The 17,646-nt window shown below is 47.3% G+C and overlaps 6 protein-coding genes across 6 annotated transcripts; 3 read left to right on the top strand and 3 right to left on the bottom strand.

Moving 5' to 3' along the window:
• Positions 1 to 391: 391 nt before the first annotated feature.
• GLAREA_09205 (uncharacterized protein) lies at positions 392 to 1,352 on the bottom strand (the record flags this gene model as incomplete). The annotated part of the gene is made up of 3 exons (XM_008078166.1): positions 392 to 417; positions 466 to 1,236; positions 1,310 to 1,352. The coding sequence occupies 3 exons, from the start codon at positions 1,350 to 1,352 to the stop codon at positions 392 to 394; spliced, it is 840 nt and encodes a 279-aa protein (XP_008076357.1).
• Positions 1,353 to 2,226: 874 nt separating this feature from the next.
• Positions 2,227 to 5,398, bottom strand: GLAREA_09204 (non-hemolytic phospholipase C precursor, putative; the record flags this gene model as incomplete). Its single annotated transcript, XM_008078165.1, has 10 exons — positions 2,227 to 2,898; positions 2,981 to 3,159; positions 3,207 to 3,317; positions 3,369 to 3,755; positions 3,804 to 3,930; positions 3,981 to 4,127; positions 4,180 to 4,309; positions 4,367 to 4,459; positions 4,588 to 4,670; positions 5,114 to 5,398. The coding sequence occupies 10 exons, from the start codon at positions 5,396 to 5,398 to the stop codon at positions 2,227 to 2,229; spliced, it is 2,214 nt and encodes a 737-aa protein (XP_008076356.1).
• A 137-nt stretch (positions 5,399 to 5,535) lies between these two features.
• GLAREA_09203 (Cupredoxin) lies at positions 5,536 to 7,623 on the top strand (the record flags this gene model as incomplete). The annotated part of the gene is made up of 8 exons (XM_008078164.1): positions 5,536 to 5,794; positions 5,848 to 5,964; positions 6,014 to 6,122; positions 6,176 to 6,380; positions 6,428 to 6,576; positions 6,637 to 6,837; positions 6,887 to 7,301; positions 7,351 to 7,623. 8 exons carry the CDS (start codon positions 5,536 to 5,538, stop codon positions 7,621 to 7,623), a joined length of 1,728 nt encoding a protein of 575 aa, XP_008076355.1.
• Positions 7,624 to 8,948: 1,325 nt separating this feature from the next.
• On the top strand, positions 8,949 to 11,496 carry GLAREA_09202 (Zn2/Cys6 DNA-binding protein; the record flags this gene model as incomplete). The annotated part of the gene is made up of 5 exons (XM_008078163.1): positions 8,949 to 9,050; positions 9,105 to 10,291; positions 10,365 to 10,483; positions 10,535 to 10,769; positions 10,815 to 11,496. The coding sequence occupies 5 exons, from the start codon at positions 8,949 to 8,951 to the stop codon at positions 11,494 to 11,496; spliced, it is 2,325 nt and encodes a 774-aa protein (XP_008076354.1).
• A 2,026-nt stretch (positions 11,497 to 13,522) lies between these two features.
• Positions 13,523 to 14,977, top strand: GLAREA_09201 (HLH, helix-loop-helix DNA-binding protein; the record flags this gene model as incomplete). Its single annotated transcript, XM_008078162.1, has 3 exons — positions 13,523 to 13,591; positions 13,824 to 14,717; positions 14,771 to 14,977. The coding sequence occupies 3 exons, from the start codon at positions 13,523 to 13,525 to the stop codon at positions 14,975 to 14,977; spliced, it is 1,170 nt and encodes a 389-aa protein (XP_008076353.1).
• A 950-nt stretch (positions 14,978 to 15,927) lies between these two features.
• Positions 15,928 to 17,357, bottom strand: GLAREA_09200 (uncharacterized protein; the record flags this gene model as incomplete). Its single annotated transcript, XM_008078161.1, has 3 exons — positions 15,928 to 16,213; positions 16,268 to 16,746; positions 16,794 to 17,357. The coding sequence occupies 3 exons, from the start codon at positions 17,355 to 17,357 to the stop codon at positions 15,928 to 15,930; spliced, it is 1,329 nt and encodes a 442-aa protein (XP_008076352.1).
• Positions 17,358 to 17,646: the final 289 nt, after the last annotated feature.

Genomic DNA, 17,646 nt, shown 5'->3' with positions numbered 1-17,646 from the left:
GCGGATCTGATAAAAAAGCTGCTTGGAACTTCTGACCTATCAAACAAGAAGTAGTAGCTGAAGGTAAATCTCGAATTATGTATTGTCAAATGTCTATCAAGAGGCTTTAATGTTTCAACATCAGTGAAGCTATATATCTGATCTGAAATAATACTGGGAAATATTGTAGAACTAAGCACTTCATATCCCTCGAAGTTCCTCCACAGCTATTGTTAAGTTTCTTTCCCCATAAGCAGGTATTTTCGGAACCACGCTAAGTCCCGTTGAGCTAGCTAGTCATGGTCTGTAATACGCATCCTGTTAGAATATTCTTGATGGCGACTTAAGTAAATTGTGACTTCCGAAACGATGCAACGGTATCTCTTTAGGACTTATCGCTTAGACGAAGTGCCTAATGGGATCGATTGTGAGTGCGACCTGTATTCTGTCAGTTCCCAGATTCCATGGAAGTCAAGATAAACCCACTCTTGCGAGGTCTATTAGAGCTCTTTGTTCGTCTTGTACGTATAAGACGATAACCTTCCTCGCCCTTCAAGATGCCAACTCTCGTTTCGACTTCTGGGTACTTTGCTTTAAACAAGGGTATGATTTTCAAAGCGACGTATATATCGTCTGCTGGAGGATCTTTGCAGTGTCTCAGTGTTTGGACAACGTTCTTGAAATACCTCTTGGTTGCCTCAACTGGGAAATCTTTCTCCCCCCACATTCCATGACATGCAGCCATGAGAATCGTCAACGTCTTGAGAGAAGATAGTTTCACGGTTCCCGCGTATCCGGGAGTTTTGTTAGGGTTGTCCCATCCCGTCCCCATCAAGTCAGGTTCCATTAGATGATAAAAATCACAATCTGACAGGACCAAGTGACGACACTTTTGGAAATCTGCATGTATCAATGGCTTCTTCATGTACCCCTGGTAGTGCAGATGATCTGGTTGCAACAGAACATGGTCGACCTCCCAATTCATATAAGTTTCTTTGTACTTGCGTAGATCCTTATAACGATATCCAAGAAGTAGCTGGTAGACCTTCAAGCCTTCGAGGCGAGCCTGACGATTTGCGTGAAGAAGTCCTGGCACGGGCGTGTTCGATGGGTTTTTTTCTGTACTTCGTCTAGAATATAAGATCTCAACAAGTCGAGGACTGTTGCACGCTTGCTTCCAGATCATCAGACGTAGCTCAATATGCAGCTTCGAGAAGCAATGGAAGGTGGACAGATCCCCCTCAGCTAGTCGGAATCCTACGAAAAGTTAGCTACTATAAACAAAAAAGTGAGCTAGACTTGCCTCCTACGATAAAGTCATCTGAAGTACCGTTGGTGTTGTTGTTTGTGTTTTTCTGGGACAGTGAAGACATGATGCCGCAAGTTTAAAGAACCCTGTTAGACTGTAAGGGGAGTAGATACTGATAAGATATTCCGGTCGCTCACGAAAGTACGCTTGTTTGAGGAGTCGAGATGTAGACTTGCTTTTAGATAAGAGAAAGAGAAAGATACTACATGAACTAGCTTTCTAGATATTTAAGCAAAATATCCTAGGTGAGGGCTGAATGTGAGGGTGAGGAGCTGATGAATCTAAAGGCAAGGGCTGAATAAATACAGCTACAAAAGCGTGATGAATCTGAAAGGCGGATTCGACGAATCAAAACTACCTCTAAAATTCGCCGACAATCTTTGAGAGGTTGATCAGTGAATGATCGAATCGACATATTCGCCTGAACCGAAAGAATGTCTGGTAAGCGACTCTGGATAGTCCCAAGAAAGCGGAGAGCCGGCTCGACTGGCTCACTAGAAAACGCGGCTGCAACCGCAACCCATCTGTGCGTCAGGACTAAATCGAATTTGGATTCTGGGAATGACTGGCCGCTTAAAACTTCCACCGGCACCTAAGAGATACTAATTGTAAGAAGTGAAAACAAAGTAATCAAAAGGCTAAAAATCTTGGAGTAAACGATACGCATAATCCTAAGTGATATCCTCTTAGCACTAATATGCTGCGATGGTTGCAGGACTTTTGCAAAGGTTCCCCCAAGGCACAAAATGCAGAATAGCGCATCTGACACACGTCTCAAGAAATTCAAGGGTCATAGAATAATAGAATATCTTCTAACAAGCAACCAAATTGCGCAAGTTCTGGACGAACTGGTATATCCTTCGCGCGCCTGAACTCCGAAATAATCAAGCGCTAAAAACCTAGATTCAAAATACCTATCCTTCCATCTAATTTCAGTATCAGGAATGATACGTGACGCTAAAAATCTTCCAGCCCATTATCTTGTGTCCAAATTCAACAACACCATCACGAACACCTAATATTTGACGCTCAACGAACTCCTTTCTTAATTCGCTTTTACCGTTCTCAATCGAGCCTGTCAATTTCCTAGCTGTGAGAACATGACCCTGTCCATTGCCGAGATCAGTGATCGCATATATTTGAGCGTTGGCTCTAGATCTTTCTAGTGTCTGATTTGTTGAAATATATGACAGATCAAAAGCACTTCGTATGTTGAAAGTATTCCCACCCTGTTCACCTACGAGGCGGAGAATCCATCTCTGGCGGATGTCTTCGTGTTTTGGGGTGGCTTTGCTAATGGTCAAATTCGAAGATTCAGTACCTTCGTTGGTCAAAGCAAAGCCGCCCATTTCGACAGTGAGGTATCGACCTTCTGTTAATGACCCTCGTACCTGTTTAAAGCCTTCTTCAACGAGCCTTGCCGGGTCCGCATTTGCATTTTCACGCCCGTACGGAACTGGTGGGTGTGCAGTCTTGTACCTCGCCTGACACATGGCGGCTCCGATGTAGTTGTCAGAATTGGAACCAAGCGGCCCGTCAGGTCTGATCTTGGGCGGGGACCACGTTAATGGAGTCTCAGCACGTGTTATGTTCGGCAAGGAAAGATCAGGCTACAAATAGAATGTTAGTATATGTGCAGTCTGACAATACAAGATGAGATGGACATGCATGATCAAAATCAAAAGCGTTTACAAGATTTGACATGTGCGCCCGCCTCCACGGTGACATCTCCTTGCTTCTAATACCCGAGTAACCCTTAGCTTCGAGCCATGTTTCGAGAAACATAATCTGAGAGGTATGATCTGCGTGTTCTGTGAATACTTGAGATCCGCGAGTCCACGGTGATATTATGTAGAATGGTAGTCTGTAGCCTGATATTCGTTAATACAAAGCCTACTAATCGAACTCTAACCATTACCTGGCCCAATCGCTGTTTCACCTACTAAGCCGTAAGGGTCTTCAATCCATTCGCCAGGCGTACCTTTTGGCGCCTGGAATGGAACGACATGGTCGCCATATCCTCCCACCTCTAGAGGGTGTGTTAACAAGGTCCCAAATCCTGCAAACCGTTTGAGCTTACCATCATAGCTAAGAATGAGCGCAGTCTCGTTGTAATTGGGACTATGGGTGACTGCGTCGACCACCTGCTTTTGTAGCCAAGCGCCATCTGATGGGAGATACGGCATGTGCTCGGCCAACTCTGCTGGCCCAACAATGATGCTAATCTCCGGAAGCTTACCTGCAGCCGCGTCTTCATAAAACCTCTTCAATCCGAGATAGGAGTTTCCTCGCTTACGAAGTTCTGAATCCTTACTCGCCTTCTGGTACTGCACGAAATACGCGAGTGAGTTGTCTTCGAAATTATCCGGATCCTGGTAGAGCTGCCAATCAACACCTGCTTCCTGCCAGTACTCGGGGATTGTCTTCCACGTAAACGGAAAGCAATTGACTCGTGGCTTTTTACAACCTAAAATTGTTAATCATCAGTGCTCACCGAGACATTGAACATACTGACCTGGTGATGCCTGATTGTCTAGAATCATGTTTCCATTCCCATCTGGATTGTTAGGAGATCCGGGGCTATTGACAGTACCACTCATCCATAACACTCGGTTTGGACTTGTTGCAGCGAGGATGCCCTCCTATAAGATGAATCAGTGACTGCGCTTATACAATCAAAGCAATAACCGACTTGATACATATCGCCAATAGTCCACCCTTCGGCGATATCAAAATGAATAGGAACATCTGCTCGGTTGAAAAAGCCCCAACTATACGGGGTATTGGTAGAAACCCACTTATTCGATAGCCCTCCGTTGAATGAAATGTGGCCAGCCTCCTAAGTAAAATGATTAGGATGGTTCTGAGTCAATGGGGTTATCAAGACAAACCCAGCTATTATCCCCTCCTCCGTAACATTGGGTCGCCTTATGCCAGTCTCCTCCTAAATAATTGATATGCCACGGAGTTAATTGTGTCACATCTGCATTTAGAAGAGATCTCTCCTTGGGTATGAATAGACTGGTATGTACAGTTAGGCTAGTTTCAAAGGCGAATAGATGAAGTAGAAAAGCATACCCCAAGAGGAAGAGCACCAATTGCCAGAGTCTCTCGAACAGGTTGAGTGACTGCAGACGTCTAGGGTTTATGTCTCCGGGATCGGTGACCAGTCTACAGAGAGGGGGGATCAGAATGTGAGCAGCAAACAAACTAGCTTTTGCCTATCGCTGCCACGGTTGAGAGGTAGCTGTGAAATGCCGACTCAGGACGGCGTATTTCTCCAACCTAGTACTACTCACTGCTGAAAAGTGGTCCTGCCGTCTGGGTTGATCTGGACATTTGGATCTGCAAAACCTCGCACACCAGCCATTGTCCCAAAATACTGTCGATAATTAGTTTTTATATCGACTTTCCGGCATCACCGGGTTAGGGTCTATCTCCCCGGGCATAACGCACATGGTTAAAGGACCTATTTTCTTGCATGAAAAGGACGACATGCTTGATGTCCTTGATCGATCCCGCAGAGGCTATGGCGGTAGAAAGGACGGCGATAGGGAGCAGAAATATTCGTGGATAATACATCTCGGCCAGGGAACGGTCACTGTTATCTGTTTTGGTCGCGGCGTATCGCCGGACAGTGTAGGAACGATGAAGTCAAGGCAAAAAGAAGGAATAACGAAGGACGGTGGTATCTAAAGGACCTGCTGGACTAGATTCACAATTCGAGCTTAAAGTATCTAATTCTGAATGTAGGAATTCAGGAGAGTCAGGAAAGGAAGCTTGTGAACAATGCAAAGTCATGACGGCAGACAAGAGGAATCTAACCAATGAATCTGGCAAGCCAAGTGCATGCGGACAATGCGGATGACAACCTTCGGGAGACGGTGGCTCGGTCGCTGTCGCTCCGCGATTTAGCATGCTCGCCCGATCGGCGAACAAAGAGCCGGGGCCGCGGATGCATCGGGACCGAAGGCCGATTCCCTTAAGTCCGGCATCGCCAAGCAACAGCGGGAGCACGACTGCCAACCAACCGTAAGCGGCGTGTGGCCGTTCATAGGTTGCCGTTTGCCGTCTGCCGTCGATTCTGGACTCCTCGTGGACACGAACCATGGTTACATAGGAATAGCTTCAAGATAGCATCTTATCGCGACGAGGAATAGATCGAGGCTGGACTTTCGTGCGAACGCTGCCTGGTGAGTGCGTAGCGTGTTTACAATCAGCTCCCGGAATGGAATCTAGCGACCTTGATGTTGCTCTCTAGAAATCGACTGTGTCTCTTGGTCGCTCTTATCGTCATCAGTGGCATTCTTTATAATGCCATTGATCGATATTTCACCACCGGCCTGCACTTTTCATTTGCTACTGGTGGGGAGCGCAACCTCGCGCATGTTTTGAGCCCACAGCATCATATCAACCGAGCACCGACGACCATTCGTCATGTGTGGAAGATCACGACTGGTTTTCGTGCCCCAGACGGTGTGAGAAAGAAGGTTTATTTGATAAATGGTCCGCTGCAAATATCTGGCGTTTGAACCCACGTGAGCTGACCTCTTTTGCAGGCCAGTTTCCCGGTCCATGGATCGAGGCTCGCTCGGGAGATGATATTGAGGTAGATATCTACAATTGGCTGACCGATGAGGGTGTTGCAATCCATTGGCATGGGCTTTGGATGCGCGGTGAGACTTGCTTCAACACGTATTGGATACTGTGCTGATTGAAACCTAGGCGCAAACGAAATGGATGGTGCTGTCGGTCTCACCCAGTCCCCCACTGGACCGTCGAAGAGCTTTACTTATAAGTTTCACATCGCTGAAGCTCAAAGTGGTTCGTTCTGGTATGCTGTTCCTGCGCGCCATCTATTTGAATACTAATTGTTATTTGCTTTAGGTACCACTCCCATTCAGAACTTCAGCGCGCAGACGGCCTTTATGGCGGCATTGTCATTCACAAGCCTGCGAGCTCGGGTGTGCCTTCTGAAAACGAAGTCCACAATTACGATCAGGATGTCGGTCTTCTTATTGGAGATTGGTATCATAGACCAAGCCATGAAGTTCAAGTTTACTATGAAGATTTCGCGAATGCGGGAAATGAGGTATGTTTTTAGGTCGTCTAAACCGAATGAATTGCTTATACAAGAAGCCTGCCCCAGATTCCCTCCTTATTAATGGACAAGGTTACTTCAATTGCTCTTTGGCCGTTCCTGCACGGCCGCTTGTGTGCCAAAAGATCATGATTCCTCAACTGAACTTGAACATCAATAACACCCGGCTGCGACTCATAAATACAGGGTAGGTACTGTTGAGATCAACAACATAAGTAAATCGATTTCCACATACTGACATCAGCAGGGCCATAGTCGGTTTCACCATCTCGATTGCTGGATATGATATGCACCTAATCGAGGTAGACGGTGGAGGCGAGGTGTCTGGCGGTCTTGGTTCGTCCTCCATCGGTGTTATATACCCTGGGGAGAGGGTAGACATCATTCTTGGACCAAACCTACACTTTGATAAAAGCAAAATGGTGATGAGTATCGAATTGGACGCTGAGTAGGTCTCGTACATAAGTATCCCAGGAAAACCGTTAAACTCATTATAGGAACTTGCGATTTCGCAACTTTGCTTTAACCGAAATACAACACTTCCCTGTCACATCACTGAGTGATACAGGCACAAGGTATGGCGGCCCAAGTATGCCGACAGAGGCATTGGCACCCCTTGACCTCGCTCGAGTGGCGGGCCCACCAAGAGTGACTACTGGGATGCCGAAAACCCCGAGTCAAACCCTTGTTCTGTACACCAAAGTTGAAATCTTGGGCGAATTTGGTAACCGCCCAAGAGGGTTTATAAACCAAAGTACGTGGGAGGCTGAACGGCTCGAGAAGATGCCTCTGTTGGCACTTGATAAGACTGCCTGGGGTAACGCCTTTGTTCCCTTTGTCAAGACGGGCGAGGACCGCTGGGTAGATATTGTGTTGAATAACTTTGACGACCGAGGACACCCGTTTCATTTGGTAAGCTCTCTTCATCATGATCATGCATTTTCTTACCATTGGCTTACAGCATGGCAACGACTTCTTCGTCTTGTCGGTTCATGAAGCGGGAATTGGAGGATATGATGAGGCATACAACCCTTTCGACACCGCGAGACCTCCAGCTGGCGGCCCTCTTAACACCATGAATCCGGTACGAAAAGATACGATATTTATTCCTGCTATGGGTTATGCGGTGCTCCGGTTCAAGGCAGACAACGAGGGGTTATGGTTCTTCCACTGCCATATATTGTGGCACCAGGCGGTTGGTATGGCCATGGCTTTGCATGTGGGAAGTGATTGATATGGTTTGTGGATTACTGCTGCCATTTCGAGCCTCGTCAAGCGCCGCCTAGGATGTGCGTGTTCTAGGTACGACAAGTTGTGATTAGGCGCGATAAAAGATTATCTTTTTTTGCTGATTTTCGTCTCTCACTCGTCCGTCCACTGGTGCTCTGTTTCTAGCAATTTCTCTGAGTGAATCTATTCGTAGATGCTTTTTCATCTGCGCCCCTGGCCAGGTTGTAGAAGTTCCGACTTCCTGCCTATCTTACTATGCGATGTCTGGCATTGACCGACAGTCCGGCTCCGACACGCTTACCTAGGTAATCTGCCGGTTCCTACAAATCGACGGTAGGCCAGATGGACACCAGACCGGTACTTTCATCAGTTCAAACGACGTGGGAATTCTCCGGGACTTATGGACTATGCTGGCCCCGTAGTGTCTGGTCCCTTCTACCTAAGTACCCAGATAAAATATACAAGCCGCGCGGTGTCCTCATATCAAACTGCGCAACCATCCATCGTACAGATATAAAATGATACAAAAATATGTTCGTCCTGTTGTTTCTTTTACCTCGAATGCGTTCCTTTCGCCACGTGTTACTAATAACTTCTAGTCCTCAAAGAAACTTGATGCTTTGAAGCTAGGCTAGAAGGCCTATCGGAGGTTGTTCCGTGACTGTGGAAATAGCACTTCTTGATGTGGTGGTGATTTTCATGAAGTGGCAAAACCCGCCTAACCTGGGTCACTTAGTAAGGTGATTTTTGACTGGCGCTGCGCTGCACCATACCCCTCATGTCCGGCTCAAGTTCTTACAGTACTTGTACTGCCCCGCACTCTGGTTTACCGCACCGCAACAATAATACAAAGTGAGTCTTCTGGTATCATTCGTTGCAAGGAGACCTTTGTCAGGCATGATCTTTCGCGGCCCACTTCCTCCAGGCTGTTCCATCGTCGCTACCTCTCTGGTCCATCACAGTCCAGCCCATTCAGCTAGGTGATTTTCGGCACTAGTCTCCATCATACTTTACACGAATATCTCCGACCGCACATGAACATTTCATTGCACGACCCGACCCTCAAGCATCACTGTCTGCCCGAGAGAATTCCATCGCCACACCGTCATGCGCGCAGCTTCGACTTGACATCTCTACTTGCGCAAGAGATACAATTGACCCGCGAGTATATCGCAGCGACTTGTAGACGAGAGGCTTCCCAGACACACTCGCTCTCATACCTCGTCCCTCCTACCTCCTTCCGCCATTGCCAGTGTATCGGCCTGTTAGTTTCCCTTCGAGTACGCGAGAATACCATGTTAAGCGGCAGCCGCAGGCTTTGTTGGGAAAATGGCATCCAAAGAGACGGATGAGGGTAACTCAAAGAGACGTCGCGGTCTCGGCGTTGTTACGCCCAACGCTTGTACAGAGTGTCGCAAGAAGAGGGCTAAGGTAGGCAGCGCCATCCGCCAAAATTATCTTGCTGCGCGCTGATGTCTTTCCAAGTGCGATGGCCAAGTTCCTTGTGGCAGATGCAGCTCCCAGAGAGGAGTCGAATGTGTTTATGAGATGCCCGTGCGGCAGAGCAAAGAGCACATGAGGAACGAGCTCGAATCTCTTAGGAACCAGATTCGACAAAGCGACAGAATGATGGCCGCGCTGGCCTCGAATAGTCAGCCGGAGCAGCTTCTTAGTCGACTCCGAAATGGAGAGACAGTGGAGGGTATTGTCGAGCATTTGGAAAATGAAGAGTCGAAAGGCTCCGATCTAAGTACCAATGCCACTATCTTCAATCGGCGCAGCGACCGTAATGCTATAACAAACGCTCTGGGGCCCGCAATGGATATCGCGAGCTGGACCGAGAATTTAAACGGGGCTCATAACATCACCGGCCTAGAGAGACAACCGCCCGGCCAATTTACCGGTCGAGTATGGCCTTCTATACAATCTACGTCGTATAACCCCTCGAATGACATCTATGCAGACGATGCGATGGTTTGGGACCCGGAAAATATTCCTCTTGGAAATCAAGGTCTACCTCTGGTTGGCACCTGGCATCAAACCACCCCTGGGTCATCCCCAGATAGCGCGACCCAAAACCAGTTGCACTCCGGCCAGAATTTTATACTTGGCCAAGATACTAATCCCGATACAAACTCTCCAGGGACTGGGTATGCTGGCAGCTGGACGACAGTGACTTCAGATAACACCTTTGTCAACCATATAATGGCGCTGTATTTTTGTTGGGAGTATCCGACATTCGCATCGTTAAGTAAGGAACACTTTCTCGAGGCCTTCAGAGGAGGCAGTGAACGATACTGCTCCTCTTTGCTTGTTAATGCGATCTTGGCAGTCGGTTGTAGATTTTCCAATCATCCAAATGCTCGAACAGATCCCAGGAACTGCATCACGGCCGGCGATCACTTTTTCGCAGAAGCTTTGCGGTTACTTGAAGCGGAGACAGATAGGCATCGCTTGACTACAGTTCAGGCCCTAGGTCTAATGTCTATTCGGGAGGCCAGTTGTGGTCGCACAACAGACAGTCTCTTTTTCGCTGGTCAGTCGATTCGTCTTGCCATTGAAATGGGGTTACATACCCAGCAAGACAGTCATAACGGGACGATTGACGCACAAGATGATCCCGAAATGGCAGTACAAGCAGCTACATTCTGGGGTGCATTCTCTCTTGATCAGTAAGCCAATTTTCTTGTTTCAGATCATGGCTGTTGCCAAATTACTTTTGCTTACTTACTAACCTACTGGCAGGGCATGGTCGCTTACACTTGGACGTCTCCCTCAATTCTCAAGAGACTTACAGCTTGTTGCGAAGCCAAAGATTATCGAACATATCGAATCTTCGCAATGGGTCCCTTATACTGATGATGGTAAGGCGAATGCCAAAAATTGATCGCCAATTGTGACTTACTGTCTGTTAGGTTCACCACTTACACTTTCATGTATCCAGCCGTCGAATGTCAGAAGCGTCTACAAGACGTTCTGTGAGCTCTCAGAGACCGTTCATCGCTCACTTTATACTTTGTACACTCCCGGGACGACGCTCACTAGTAAGACACTCATGGATCGCTATCAGGAATTCATCGAATTTCATAGCTCTTTACCTGAACCTCTGAAACTAGGTCATAATTTTACACCGACCGTTATATTTACACAGTGAGTCACATACGTCTGTATTATAATTGTGCTAATCCTTTAAAGCATGTATTACCACTATGCGATGTTGCTCCTTTTTCGGCCATTTATAAAGCTTGACATTATTGGAAGTGGGGTGCTCCCCCGAGACATTTGTTTTCAAGCCGCAGAAGCTGTCTCTACACTTGTAGACTCATATGCACAGCTTTATACTTTACAGCGGACGCCTTCATTCGTACCCTATTTTGTGCTTGCATCTACCATGGTCCATGGTGTTAAGGTTGGCACGTCAAATGTCGGTTCCGAGCGTCTTCAACGGGGCGTCGAGTGCTTGAGACAAATGACTACTGCTCATGGGTTTGCCAGTCATGCCCTGAAGATAATTCGCTTCATCTTGAGCCACTGGAAAATTTCGAAATCGGTAGATATCGACTTCGAAGACCTCGAGGATGAGGATCCTGGTTGTCCGCCAACATCAGCATCGACAAACCAATTCTGTCCAAGCTTCGTGGGTATACAAGTGGTGAATAGCATCGGCAAAGTTGCTCCCCGCGAGGATCCATTGTTCTGGCCATTCCCTTTGCAGGGAAGACCACTTCTTGACGTCGGTCCTAAGTTGAAATCCTTGGGCTTCACAGTCTTGCCAGAATTCGATGATAGTGTTAAAGGCACCGATGATTCTACTGTCATGGAAGGGGTTAAAACAGAGGCTGCGCCAGCAGAAGGGAGTCCAGCAGAAGAGAGTTGAAGACTCCCTTTTATCCGGTTGCTGAAAGCTTAATACTTACTTTCCTCGTGTAAGCATTGGCAATCGACTAATACCTGTCGAGGGGCTTGTTCAGAGAGCTCAGGCGTGGTTGGCTCATCTCGTGCTAAGCAATGGCAGTGTCGAATAAGGCTCGTGTGTGGAGCTTGATCGGTTACTGGAGACCGTTGTTTTTCGTGTATTGCAATACCACTGTGGCAGACAGGAAAGCATCGAAGCACTGTGGATGGGCTAAGCCACGACTTGTACCTGTGTCTGATCGATTCGAGATGGAAACGAAGACAAACCTTTTGAGGGTTTTGAGGCCGGCGGTGCAGAAGGCGACAGAGATTCTCTCAACAATCCGAACTCTGTGCGGAAGCAACGGAAAGACAGGACTCTTGTCGCAAATGATTGTCGCATACTAGGAGTCTAGATACCCAAGGAGGATGGACGAATGAACAAGCAGTCAGTGCTAAGGATAGGCATCTGGAGGCGCACACATGAACTGTAATTGAGTAATGCCATCATCAATTGGTGGATAACTTCAGCCTGGCACAACGATTTCATTCGTGAAAATTACTATGGTGTGGCAGCTTCACTTTTTCCTCCGAGAAGCGATTTGGGTTTGTGCTGGTCTGTTTTGGCGAAGATCAAAAAAATTACGACAACAACAACGGATCGCGCACAAAAGGAGGCTATGAGAATTGGAATTAGGACATATAATTGAAGACTTAAGTGAACATCCTATGAGTGCAGGTGTGGTTGAGAACATAACCGCTTAAGGGGTGTAATTGTCTGGCTGTTCTGACCAATCGCACGCGTTCCAGTGCTGTGGGCCCTTTTATTAAGTTGAAAAAGGTGGGCCCACTTCTCAGACCACCTGGGACCACCACGCGCGGAAAGTCACTCCACAACGCCATTTCTGGCACGATCTGACTGCAGCAGTCTGTCTTCGCTTCTCAACCTCCCCTCATGGACTCGTGGCGGTCTGGACAGATTTACGGGTACGAGTACTCGAGTATCAGGAAACCTGGAACCTCTGGTGATGTCGTTTCTAATACAAAGAGAAATTACAGTAATACAGACCCCCTTTCGAATGGGAATGTTTTTTTAGTTCCGTAAAGTATGTCAACCCACGTTAACAAATGCGATTGCAGAAGTTCTTTGGCTTCGACCGTTTTCGAGTTCGAGCAATCGCCAGAATCAAGGCTATCGATTAAGCTTTATTCTGCAAGAACTCCAGCTACTGTACTGCCGTAGGTAGCTAGCCGGCCAAGCGGCGAATGGCCCAGTACGGATGGCATACGTATCAATGTTCACCCTCCCGACTTAGGGATCATCCTTATTCGTATTACTCCTACCTACGCTCTTACCTAGGTACTCGTACTACTCATCCTGTGATTACTAGGCGGGGATTTCATGCTGTGCTGGCTTTCTGGACCGTGATGAAACCCTACCGCATTTCCTACCCGTTTCCGAGTCTGGGCCAGTATCGGCTGCTATTTGTACCTTTCGTACATTACTGTCACCCACAGCCTACTCGGAGACCGCCGCACACTTTATATCAACTCTCCCACCCCCTTCTCAACGTTTGGTTGTCCAATACACCCCCCACAATCACATGAATCAGATCAGTCCACTTATTTTCTCGCATGATACGAGTATAAACCGGCCTGAAGCTTTGCCTGACTCTTCCGTCTACTTTTCCCCATTCACCCCGTCTAGGACTACTTCCACAATTGGCTTTGCCCAACCGAGTCTTTTGATTCTGTTACGTTGCCGAGTTTTGCTTGGTAAATATAAAGTACTTTTGCCCAAATCTGCCCGCGTGGTTTCGACAAATCACCAAACTTGTTACATTCAACATTCCAATTGACGCCTAGCCCGAGAAACTCCTTGACCTGTCGGCGTTCAATCCTGGTTGCAGAAACTGTCATTGACTACTTGTACCTCTGGCCATCGAAAACACACCATTATTTGCTGGTATACTGCAGTCCCAGCCACGCGATACTAGGCTGCTGTACAAATGGCCATCATCTTTCGTCAAGGAGCTCCAGCTATTGACTATTACTCGCAGAGCACGCAACCACCTCAAGTAGGTCACACATTTTTCGATTAAGCTGCTGGTGAAGGGAGCTTCGGAGGCTCAACCGCCCAGCTACTGAACTATAGTCTCGTCAATACTGCAGTATTATTTGGTATGTCAAATACAAAGCAATCAGCCATGGTATCCTCGGCGAACCATCGGCTGCAAGTTTCAGTGACAGGCATGCCACTTAATAATCATACAACCTCGCTGTGATCCTTACTAACATCTTCATTGCCAGACCGATTCTTTAATATCACCTTCTGATATATGGGACTCAAACAGTCATAGCGACTCGATCTTTACCAGAGCAGAATCTTCCGACTCGAGCTTCGCATCACCAACCGAGCCAGAAGATAACATATTCTCAAGTAAAAATTACAACTTACCACGGAACAACATCGAAGTGGATATCAAATCAGAGGAAGCATTCAACTTTGGATCGTTTGAGGACTGGATGCGTTGGGACGATCCTAGTGACGCTGCGCTGTCACCTGAACTTGAGTTTATGCCAGAATTGAAGACGGAGCCATTGTCCTCTACTCTAGCGTATCCAGAGTTCTCCGGTGATAGCAATTCAAGAATGACTATCAATAACAGAGAGGACTCGGTAGAATTTGGCAGAGACGCTTTGTCCGAAGAACCAAGTTTCCCGTCCTCTGAAACTCAGAACTCGCCAGGCGAAAATCTGTACTCGACTCCTCTTTCCTGGTCACAGCCTCTTCCAGGGACAGAATCACGAGTGCCATTTGGAAACTATCTCAGCCCACAACAAGAAGCACGACTGCGTGACATCGCTATGCCACCTTCTCGTACTCGCGCTGTAAACCAGTATCCCGGCTCTCCATCGTCAGATGACATGGGCATGGACAATCTTCGCAAACGAAAAAGCAGCGTGGATGAAGACGACGATGATGATACCCCTCTTCCACAAAGCTCGAGCAGCAAGCACCCACCCGTAAAGAAGACAGCGCATAACATGATCGAGAAACGCTACCGTACGAATCTGAATGACAAAATCGCTGCGTTGCGAGACTCTGTACCTTCATTACGGGTAATGAGTCGAAAAAACTCAAATGGCGAGGAAATACATGAAGATCTTCAAGGGCTCACTCCAGCTCATAAACTCAACAAGGTATGCATCAAAGCCTTTTGATTGCGTGCACCTGATTAACACATCCTTCTCAGGCAACAGTCTTATCCAAAGCCACAGAATACATCGCCCATCTCGAAAAACGGAATAAATACCTCACTCGGGAAAACGCATCGCTGAAATCCCGCATCGACGCCTTTGAAATCCTAGTCATGGCACGCCAGCAATCTCTCAACCCGACGAACAATCCAATGAACGATTCTATGGCCGGGAGATCCCGTGATTCGGGGTACATGATGTGAAGTGCGATGTGATCCGGGTATTCCGGGAACTTTGAAAATATTTGATGCATTCTCCTCGGCGTTGTCGGATTGGGTTCGACGGGTTTCTGAAAACGGCGTTTGGGTGATCGGAATAACGTGTAACATGATGATGGCTCGAAGCCAATAGGAGATTCATTACAGGCGTTCTAGGAAGGTGATGGTGCTTTGTCAAGCATGTCTCGGGGTCTGCTATGCGATGGTGGTACACCTCAAGCAGGTGAAAAGCGTACTAGTCGAGATTAGTAGCAAGAAATTCCAAATCAGACGAATGTAATGATTTACGTCTTTGCTTGGTTTATTTGGGTTATGTTGGTGATCATGCGTAACCATGTTTGTATAATCGAGCTTAGTACTTGAGTATTCCCCCTACATGCATATATGGGGCAGAAAGGAGACTTGGGATGATGGAGGAGGCTTAAGTTCCAGAAGATAAGAAGGCTTACATAATTAGTGAATACGAGTCGAGCTAGTCGAATACATATTATATATATATATATCGACGCCCTTGATGCCGACACCCTTCTTTCTCCTTATTGTATTACACCTATTCCCATTGAACCCTAACGTTCTAGTCAAAGGTCTCAAGTGTTCGCGCACGAGATTTCGCAACTTAATGACAACGACCCCGTTCTAAGAGCGGAGCAATGAAAATAATTGGACGCGATGATTTTTGGTTTTGCTAGTTTAATGAAGTCATAGAAGAAAGTCCCTGAGACGGTCACACTTCAACAAGCTAAAGCTCGAAATCGTCCACTAATCCGTATGCTTCATGTGATTACCAACTAGACATCATCTGATCTTGGTTTGCGTAGGTATTATTTGGATATAGTGTTTGTATTCTACCAAAATCCAAATCTTAGTTTCGAGTCACTAGAATGGCTCATCATTAGACCCGAAAGCTTCAGGGTTCTTCCGAGAGGCAAGGTACATCAGCCTCGTTTTTTCCCCTGCTTAGCAGTCATTTTCCTGAAAGCCTCCATACCACCAGCTCCAATAGGTCTTGACATAGGATCCAAGCCTTTCGTCGGATCGAATGTACTACGCGGTGCAACCGTATAACTAGTATTAGATGTCTCCAGTCTAGCTCTGTTGCTTCTGATTGGTTGAGCAAGTAGTCTCTCTCGTTCTATCTCACGCTGCGACATCCCTGCTCGCTGTGTAGCAGGTTGCTGTGAAGCCTGAGGACCAGAAGGACGAAGTGCAAGTTGAGCAGCTCTACAAAAAATGTTAGAATCCAAAATTCGCGCAAGAGAAGCAAACTGGACATACTGGTGATCAAATTCTCTCGTGACAACTTTTCGTTGCTTGAAATCATCGCTTCTCTTCAAGATCGGCCGCGACCATTCTCCTAATAGCCGTTCAGCCGTTCTCTTCACCCCAATCTCAGGCTTCTTGCTCTTTGTGTAGAACAGCACAATTTTTCCGATGCCACTACTCAATAACGCTTCCTTCTCGATGGGCAGTCGAGTGAGTGCTGAGAAAAGGTCGCGCTGGATGTTGTACGCCGGAAGGCTGCCGTCTGACAATGGCTCGAGGAAGTATTTGACGGACTGGAGGAAATTTGTGTCAGGATCCACAATCGAGTGCTGTACTGTGTTTCGACTCAGAAGGCCGACCACTTCTGGAAGCATTTTAAGTTTGTGAATTGCAGGTTGGTTCTTTTCTCGGGCCTGATTGTCAGCTACACAAGCCTGCTCCATGCGAATCTTAAGCCCTGCTATCTCTTCATCGAATGCCTCTTCAAGGTCCTATCTCAAAATCAGACATGTATAAGAGGACGTTAAGAAATACTTACGACCTCGTCCTTCTTCCGTCGTCTTTTGTTTGGGTTCTTCAATGCCATGTCCATTTGCTTATCCAAGGCTCTTTTCCGCCTCTCCTCGGGCGACACGTTTTCCTCATTCTCTACAGCAGGGCGACTCTTCTCTTTCGACCCCCCTCCATCTCTGCCTTTTCGTTCACCATCAGATCTAGGTTTTCTGACCCTCTTACCCTCTATACGCTCTCCATCCGGATCTTCGTCGTCATCGCGACGTCTTTTCTTTTTTTCCCTCTTTCCCTCCTTCGGTTTTTTACCTTCGGCGGTGCCACGTTTCTTAGCTCTAAGGGATTTCGCGGCATCTTCATCGATTTCTATTGCAGGCCTATCCTCGAGTGCCACCGTGGTAGGATCAAAATCGTCAAACTCAGCTTCATCGACTTCAGATAGATCCGAGGCTGCGTCGTCGTCGAGGTCCGCATCAGCATCAACTGCGGGAGTTGGATTGGTATTGTCTTCGCGATCGGGCGAGCCCGCTTCACCGTTTCCATCTTCGGGGGCCAGTGAAGCAGGTCGCGAATTAATGTCCGAATCTGACATTGCAGTTGATTGCTTGATATGTGTCGCTTGTCGTGAGTAAATGGAGAGGCTGTCGCGTTGCCTGCGATCAAAGGAATGTCTGGCAAACTGAGCGCAGACAAAGGATTCGTGCTGGGAGTGGATTCTGATTCGGAGCTACAAGAGCTAGTTTTCTGCTGAAAAGGGTGAGCTTCGCCAGCTATTGCGATCACTACATGGGGCGTTTGTAAGTGTCCAAGAAAGCTGAGGTTGTTTGCTTCGTCTCCGGTGTTCTTGTAGCAAGTAAGGTAGATTCTCAGTGTGACGCGAA

Source organism: Glarea lozoyensis (assembly GCF_000409485.1).
Source record: "Glarea lozoyensis ATCC 20868 chromosome Unknown GLAREA1, whole genome shotgun sequence".
NCBI lineage: Eukaryota > Fungi > Ascomycota > Leotiomycetes > Helotiales > Helotiaceae > Glarea > Glarea lozoyensis.
The sequence above is the reverse complement of the archived record's forward strand: the minus strand, read 5'-3'. Positions and strand labels throughout refer to the sequence as shown.